This window comes from Silurus meridionalis, chromosome 15 (genome assembly GCF_014805685.1).
Source record: "Silurus meridionalis isolate SWU-2019-XX chromosome 15, ASM1480568v1, whole genome shotgun sequence".
Classification (NCBI taxonomy): Eukaryota; Metazoa; Chordata; class Actinopteri; order Siluriformes; family Siluridae; genus Silurus; species Silurus meridionalis.
In genome coordinates this window covers 10,443,873-10,452,500 of record NC_060898.1, presented here as the reverse complement: position 1 = coordinate 10,452,500, position 8,628 = coordinate 10,443,873, and the positions used below count along the sequence as shown (strand labels likewise).

The 8,628-nt window shown below is 37.7% G+C and overlaps 1 protein-coding gene across 2 annotated transcripts in view; it reads right to left on the bottom strand.

Moving 5' to 3' along the window:
- Positions 1 to 7,383, bottom strand: part of ebf1b (EBF transcription factor 1b) — a 96,457-nt gene extending 89,074 nt beyond the window's left edge. Inside the window, exons 1-4 of one of the 2 annotated variants that reach the window (XM_046867362.1) lie at positions 6,652 to 7,383; positions 5,790 to 5,946; positions 5,070 to 5,133; positions 4,019 to 4,074 (exon numbers count right to left, since the gene is read on the bottom strand). In XM_046867362.1, the coding sequence (XP_046723318.1) occupies positions 4,019 to 4,074; positions 5,070 to 5,133; positions 5,790 to 5,946; positions 6,652 to 6,785 (411 nt within the window). In that variant the 5' untranslated portion in view covers positions 6,786 to 7,383. The remainder of the gene's footprint in view (positions 1 to 4,018; positions 4,075 to 5,069; positions 5,134 to 5,789; positions 5,947 to 6,651) is intronic. The other variant, XM_046867361.1, reaches the window with a different exon arrangement.
- Between the last annotated feature and the right edge of the window lie 1,245 nt (positions 7,384 to 8,628).

Below are 8,628 nucleotides of genomic sequence, written 5' to 3'. Positions count from 1 at the left end.
AGTTAATATGCTTTATTAATAGCTGGTAAATGAGCTGGAATTTCAAGGGGTTAACTGAAACAGTAAATAACAGAAACACTAGTACCAGAGGCTTTAAGTACCAGAGGCTTCTATTTTAAACAGGGTTACTGGATGCGAGGATCATCCTACTTGTCAGTTGAGATGTTGGCTTACAATGGCGGACAATTGATACATTGTTTGATGTTTAGGTGTACTTTACACCACACAATGACACTGAAAGTGATATCACTGCAGCCAATGCTGTAGCTGGCAAGCTCATACAATCTAGTCAATTCAGTTGCTTTTCTTTCACTTTGAGAGAAAAGGGCCAAGGGCTTTTAAAAGTGCACAGAATGCATCACTGTCTACCTGCTGCTCTATGCTAGTAGACCGCATTAATCCATCTTATCACACATTCTATAAAGGGGTCAACCTTATTTCTTTTCTTAATCTCATGACACAATTTCCACATCGAATAGATAAGTTATAATAAATATACTTGTGTTTGAAATCTTACTAGTCTTAGTAACTGTTGCAGCAGCAGATCAAATCACATTGTGCAATTAATTCTATCACTCTGTAATAACTCAGAAAGAGAGATGAATTAGCCATACGAGCTACACAAATTAGAACAAGCCAATCTTGACCTCTTTCTCTATTTAGCAGTTTACAAATAGAAATTCTCAACAAGTGGAAAATAATTTTCTGGTTGTGTTGAGTTGTTATAAGTCAGTGTTATTAGGTCAGTCATTGATATTCTTGGCCTCTTTTTAAAAGATATCGAATAAAGCTATGGTTTTGAGGACATAAGTTCTGCTTTTGTCTGCATATATCTGTCAAAAGTATCATTTGTAATGCATGTAATCTTGCCAACTGCACTTTCCTTCTCCGGATCCTTCGACAACTTCGATATAAACAAAACCCTATAAATATGTGGAAACGTGTTTCCTACAAGGTTAGAATCATCTGTTAGCGTGCCAACACCACGTCCTTTTTTCCAGGCTGCTGTGTGACTTTAAAGAGTTGCCGCAATTTCCTTCTTTGTTCCCAAACATGCACAAACACACACACACACACACACACACACACACACACACACACACACACACACACATAAATACACAGTTATTCCACCACACCCCACATCAAATATATAGATATTCAGTTTTATAAAGCAGAAAATCACAAATGATTGATACGCAGATGATAGTGGGTAGAAGAGGAACAGCTAGAGGACTGGTTTCCCTCATAGTATAAAAAATATGAGATGATAATATTTAAAAGTTCAATCATAAAAAAAAAAAAAATTAGCTAAAAAAAATCTCAATCCTCTGTCTTCCTATGGGTTCTGTAACAGATCTAACTTAGCTGACATTATGCCTGGTTCTGCTGTACTAATATCAAGTAAACATCTACTATTATCTTTCATGTAAACATCTAATGTTATTTACATGATATACAGGACATTGCAAGGCTTACAGATTTTTTTTTATTTAAAAAAATTATATACCTTAAAACTATAACTTTCAAGAAAACATCATTAGATATTGGCCTCTATATTACCACAAATGTATAATCTAGGGCAAAATGTCCATCATTAGCTCTGTTGTGCATTAGTGTCATAAATCCTGCTGTCAAAAAGTCAAGCAATAAAATAATTCACTAAGATATTTTATACATTATGCCTGAGCTTGAGTGAAAGGCACAGTAACATACACAAATGTGTGTCGGTTCTGGGTAGGCAACACAAAAAGTGACTCAGCTCCAGTTTCACACAATCAGGACTAATAGCACATGAACACTTTTCAGAATTCTTTAAGATCTCATGATCAAATAAGTTTGATGAGGACCAGGGAGGGTCTTTCAACACTCAGTCCATTACTATCACGCCTATTAATGTATTTGGGGGTAGGGGGAGTGGGACTTGCCCCAGGTGGGCGGGGACAGAGGAATAAGTGTGGGTCTGGTAATAATCGTGCTGACTACTGAAAAGCCGATACCTGTAAGAGCGGCGCACTGGTGTTAGTGACGACGTCAGTGCTACTTGTCGACTGCTTTTACGCTTCATTAAATGAAAGAGAAACTCGCAAGCTAGAATAGACGTGTGTGTCATATTAGGAGTTGCATGTTTCCGTCACAAATCTGCACTCTTTCTAGGCAATGCAAATGACTATCTTATTCCATCTTTCTTCTGTTACATCTGTTCCGTTAGAGTTAAATATAGTCTGAGGTCTGAAACCTACGAAGAAATCTACAAAGTATCTGCAAAAGAGAAATTAAAATTGACATGGTGACATATTTTTCCCCCTTTTTTCCCTTTAAATTTGTACTGATAAACAGGACAAGGAGCAAAACAAAAAGCGCTAGTCCTCCCACGAAGTGTGGCAAAGCAGTGAGTTAGGAAACGCGATGATGCCGCACATGACACACATAGACCGCGCGCGCGTGTGTGTGCGTGTGAGAGAGAGAGAGAGAGAGAGAGAGAGAGAGAGAGAGAGAGCATCGTCTGCAGATGTTAGTGACCGCAGTACATCCCATCTCGACTCACACTCGCTGGACAAATTCTTGCTATAATGAATGACTGGAGAAGCCAAACATGCCCCCCAGGCTACCACCTAAACGTGCAGCTGACACCAATATAAGTCCTTGGAAAAATATAATTGACCATGGTTTTATTCTTTTTGTCTAAAAACCTGTATTAATCTATTCGTAGAAGCATGTGTCAGCAGTCCAGAGATTTCCTAAAACCGGTCAATTCGCATGCATTATTTTTTGCATGAACCTGATGTATGCATTATAATGCGCGCAGGACAATGACACGAGTTGTTTATGAGAGCGTGCACGAATGAAAGAGCGATTCGGTGGTGTGTAGCGACAGACCTTAAGAGCGCGCGCTTGGACTTTGCGGCGGGGTATTAAACTAGAGTATAGCACTGGTTTATAACCGGCAGCACTCTCACTGGACCACTGAAGTGTTTCTCACTTCTTTCGCTTGAACAAGTGCTCACTGAGATTTTGGATTGCAAAACATAAATGAGCTCATATTCTAGAGCAGCCTAAATGCTGTTTTGAAAACTTCAGTTGCTTGTTTTGCTCCGTTGCATTGCGCATGTAGGTTCTGACTTTTTTTCTGACATTGACTTGAGGGTGTCCCGTAAAACACCTGTGTTAAGTTCTACTCGATACGATGAATAAATTAACAAAAAAATTATATAAAAAAAAAATAAAAATAAGAAAAAATCTTCTACAGATACTACTTTAGGAAATGTTTAAAACATCGAATATTCATCCTATTCATAAACATATATAAAAATAGTGTTGACATAAATGTTATAAACAGTAATGTGAATTATATCATTTCTACTGTATTTGTTATCTTGTAAGTTTTGCATCTGTTAAATTATTTTGTCAATACACGTCGATTGAGAAAGTGCTCACTAAGATTTTGGAATGCAAATCATAATTTTTGTGAATCGCACTTTTTGAGAGAATGCTAAGCAAGGACAACAAACAGCCTCAGCCAGCACCAGTGAGCTTCAAGGAAATCCATTCACTTCTCGCTTTTCTAATGAATACCCAGCCTAATGAGCCTGCATGTGCCATTAGGTTTAAAAATATCTGGCTTAAAAGCAGCTTCTTTGCTCATATATTTTTATCATAAACAGTAGTTGGCGGTGGCAATCTATTACACCTGTTTTTAATCATCCATAATTGTCCTCAGCAACGAAGAACTTGTATTCTTGTATTTCTCGTAAACAACAACAAAACATTTAACTAACTAATCAACAACCTAACAGGGTTTTCATGTATCCAACTGCAACAGCAGCTTTTACACCACAGCTCTGCACCGTGTACAGTAGAAACAGTAGAACAGTAGAACATATGAAACTCTATGTCCTGCTCTTTAGGACTGCAGAGCACTGTGTGGTTTGGCGCGCGGCCAACCTGTTATATTTTCTTATACTAAACAGATGGATAAATATAGTATTTTATGTTTGTTTTTAAGACAGCATTTTACCTGTTTGGTCATTGAATCAATGAGGCGCACGTAAAAATCCTGCTCCGTCCTAATGCCTGCAAACAGAGCAAACATAGTGGGATTAGAACTTTTGGTGTGGTTTTTTTGTCATTGTTCTTTTTGCTTTTATAACAGAATATGGCAGTAAAATCACACTTAAATATGCGAGTATGCCATTCTATGCAACAAATGTCCTCTTGCTAATTGCAGGCATGTCATATAAAGTCACGTGCATACGATTTCAACCCGACCTGTGAAACGTTAAACTATAAGCCTATAAACGCTTATAATAGTTTAAAAATAGTGTGATTATATATATATATATATATATATATATATATATATATATATATATATATATATATATATATAATCACACTATTTTTAAACTATTATAAGCGTATATAAACTATTATAACTGTGTGAAATTATATATATATATATATATATATATATATATATATATATATATATATATAAAATCACACTATTTTTATTTTTTACTTACTGTTTTTTATATATATATATAATTTCACACAGTTTATTAGGCATAAATATTTAAATATACTAGGAAAAAAGCACGGTGCTTTACACTTCAGGCCTACAGCTTACCCATGCTAAACTCACTTTAACACAACCGTTCATAAAATGAATCACGTGACCAGGCACCCACCAGCCCGAATACGGAGCAGTGGTCAGTGTGGATGTCACCAGCGTACATGCAGCTTAATGGGACAGCTTCATCTCCCCTGGGGTATAACCCAGCCCGTTAACTATTTCCCTCAAAAGTAAACAAGCAGTTTAGGTTGTTTAGGCCCGATCCTATTTTTGGAGAGCTTGGTTACGTTTTGAATTTTGATTTCATTGTTACTTTAAGAAAATGATTCATAGAGTGCATCTCTACATGATTGTTAAAAATGTTCGATCAATACCATGCATCTGGATCAGACAGTGTAAGAAATAATGGCACCTTCTTTTGATGTTATTTGGCATTTTGTTGTCGGATGTGAGGTACAGCAGAATGAAAAAGGTTTCGAGATGCAGCCCTCACCGTTACTGTAGAGAAGCTGAAGTCTGTAATGGATCCCATTGTTCGTCTTTTCTCCTGTCGACTCCTGGGCACAAAATATAACGTTACATATCCTATAGCAGTGCAACGGATGTCAAATGTCCGTACAATCCATACACAAATATAGCAGGGCTTTGATAAATGGGAAGATCGCGGTTTAAATGACTCGAGACGTTTTGTATACAGCATTAATCCCATGGATAAATGTGTGTTAGCTCTCGGTGAGAAAGTGTCTGAATGGGAGGCACATGATCATATTTTTAGTTACTTGAACCGTAGACTCAGGGCACTGAGACCACTTCTGTCACTGTAAAAATGAACTAAAATCCTAGTAAAATGTATGTTTTTGATTTCTATACAAAAACGTTGCACGCAATTACAAACAAAAAGTTAAATTAAAGACTGAGTTGTAATGAAAAACATTTGTCAGGCACCTGAAAAAAAACACTAAATGACTTACCTAGATTGGACTTTGAAAAAGCATCGATGGCCATTCTTTTTGGGGGGTTTTTTTGTTTGTTTGATTGTTTTTGTTATTTTTTTGCAATATATATAATTAAATGCATATGAAAAAGTTAATGCAAGATGTAAAAGCTTAATGCGATACGAAATGTTTTTTGTTCATCCCCTGGATTCATTCGTAGAACGGTGTGTACATTTCTTAATTTTTATTTTTTTTACTTCTTGCAAACGGGTTCACACCTTTTCTTTTTCCACGAATCCGACAAATGATGTTCTCTCGATCTCTACGGGCTGCCCCTGCCGGTCATAAAGAGCCAACACGAAGTGGAAGAAGTTGGATTTTCGCAGGTTGGATGGCGGCTGTTTCTCAAAGTGCGCGCGGGCCAAACCCACTCCACTGCGGACACACACATGACCACAGCACCGGTTACACACAGACACACACACTCAACACAGCAGGATCTTTATCCTAATCTTATCCTCATGTTCAACTATTTAACCAATAATTTACCAAATGCGCTTATAATTCATTAGTATAATTCACTACTGAGAAAAAATAAATATTAGAAAATGCCCTAAAGCTGTACTTCAACGCTTAGGCCTTAACTTAGTTCTAATTAGTTTAACTTCGTGTACATTTACTGTTATTACTACTGCTAATAATAATAATAATTGATGTTAAAAACAACAACAATAATAATAATAATAATAATAATAATAATAATAATAATAATAACAATAATGCAACAGCAACTAAGATCAGTTGTCTGACAGCTAATTGTAAGCATTGTTATAAATATTCCTAAAATAATTAATTGTTCTTTAATGTATCCTAACGGAAGCTTGATTCCTTTCTGTTCTACTTCATATACACGATTCATCGTTGTGTTGTTAGAAAGTGAATAAGCAGCGGCGAAATGCCGGATATAAACAACGGGTTTAAAAATCCAAAGTTCCGTAAAGAATGAAGATCACAGTCCATTTCTCTAACGCAGTTGAAACCAACCAAATCATCCCGGTCCATAAGAGTGTGTACAATGTATTCGTCAAAAATACAAGCCTGTCCACGGTCCCGGGAGTGTGTCCCGGTGTGTCTCCTCACCTCTGCGCGGCGGTGTTAGCATCCAGCACGCCGGCGCTCTGCATCCACGTCCTCACGGCGTTCATCCCGGCTCCCAGCGGCTCCTGCTTCAGAGTGCTACCGCCGCGCTGCACACTCTCTGGGATCCCGAACATGAAGAATCCCCCTTAAAACTAAAGGCCCCCTCTCCTCCTCCTCCACGAACACCCGTGTGTGTGTTTCCTCTCGCTGTCCGCGTGCCGCCAAGCACCAGAGGAGACGAAGAGTCCGCGCGCGGTCGCGCACACAAACACACACACACACACACACACACACACACACAGAGCGGGAGATGAAGTAAACGGGAGGGACGAAATTAAAGAGCCTTTTCAAGAAACAATTCCAAGCGTGGGGGGGAACAGGACTGCTAACAAAACCAGTTCAGGTTTCTGTCACGTCTTCTTTCCTTCGCGCTGAGATCTGAATAGTGACAGTTCTCACAAATGACAGGGACTGAATGTTTACAGTCTGAGAGAGTGCGCTACATTCATTGTCATCATCCTCCAACAACTTTTCTCCTCTTTTGCTTTTTTTTCTCATCGAAATGGATCCGTCCCAAGAACAAAAAGTAATGCATTAATCAAGACTGAGGGTCGTTCAGCATTTGGTCGTTGCACCGTCTTGGTCTAACTTAAGTGATTTTTGCCCCTTCCCTATAGGACTCTTTCTCCTCCTTTGACTATAGGCTCTAGGAGCTAAGCACGAGCAAGCACACTGTGCCTGGAGGGTACAAGGGAGGAACCGAGATGGTCGGACCGCCCTCGAACAAAGCCTAAAGGCCCGTGTCAGTTCCGCCTCATTACATATTTAATCCCTCCTTCCATGCTCCGTGTACTGAACAAGGCTGCCAGGAGTCACACGCTAGACACGGCAAGGCTGGAGACAGACGCGGGCAACACAAAAATCACACAAAAAACATTCCTTCGATTAGCGCTTTCTGCCCCGCGCACATCCGCCCTTAACCCCAGACCAAAGCGAGTTACAGCATAGAATACTGCTTATAGCAAATTAGTGTTTACTGAAACTTTACCTAGAAAGGCTATTAGTTTAGTCTGCTAGATTATACAGGGCAAATACAGGTCAATAAGCGTGGGCTAAATCATTATAAAAATATTCAATTCCATTTTAGTTTGTTTAAATCATATATTCAACAAATATAAACCAAATTCTGAATGAATGAACTGACTGGTCTATAGAATTTGTCTTAAAACTGGCTATCAAAACTCACAATTAAAGAATCCCACATATAAGATATAAAATATAATGAAATTTACCTCAAATCAATTGTCTGTTCAGTTGTCAAATCACAAATTGCCCTTTTTTATTTCATTCTATAAAATCGAAACTATTGCAGAAGTAGTCTAGATATCGCATATGATCTTTCAGCAGCCATAGCGACAAACAAGTCGTAGTTTATTATAATCTAAAACAAATTGCTCATCATAAATCAGTCTTAAAGTTTTGGGTTGAGTACTGTGGGTATGATTGGACATTCACAGAAGTAAATATGTCCTGTGAACGATGGCGATTTACAAAATAAAATGAATAATCAAATAGTTAAACCGAAATCCCTGTGGGTTTATATGGAAAGAAAATCGAATGTGAACGAATGCTGGTTTGTTTGTGTGTTTGTTTTAACACAAGCCAAACTAATTAAATTCAATCCGATTCAATTCAGTTTTATATTATATATATTGTATATACTTCTATAATACTTTGTACAATAAACATTGTCCCAAAGCAGCTTTATAGAGATAAATATTATGGATTGATATGTTAGTGCCTATAAGTTTAACCGTTATAAGTTTATCCAAATAAAAACCTGGAAATATTAAAAGTTTAAAAACATCAAAAAGTCTTTTTACAAGCAACGAATTCCTGCATTGATCTGTAAACCGGTGACCAAACCTTTAATGCTAGTTTACAGACTACAACACTAAAAAATATGACTGTGTGCAA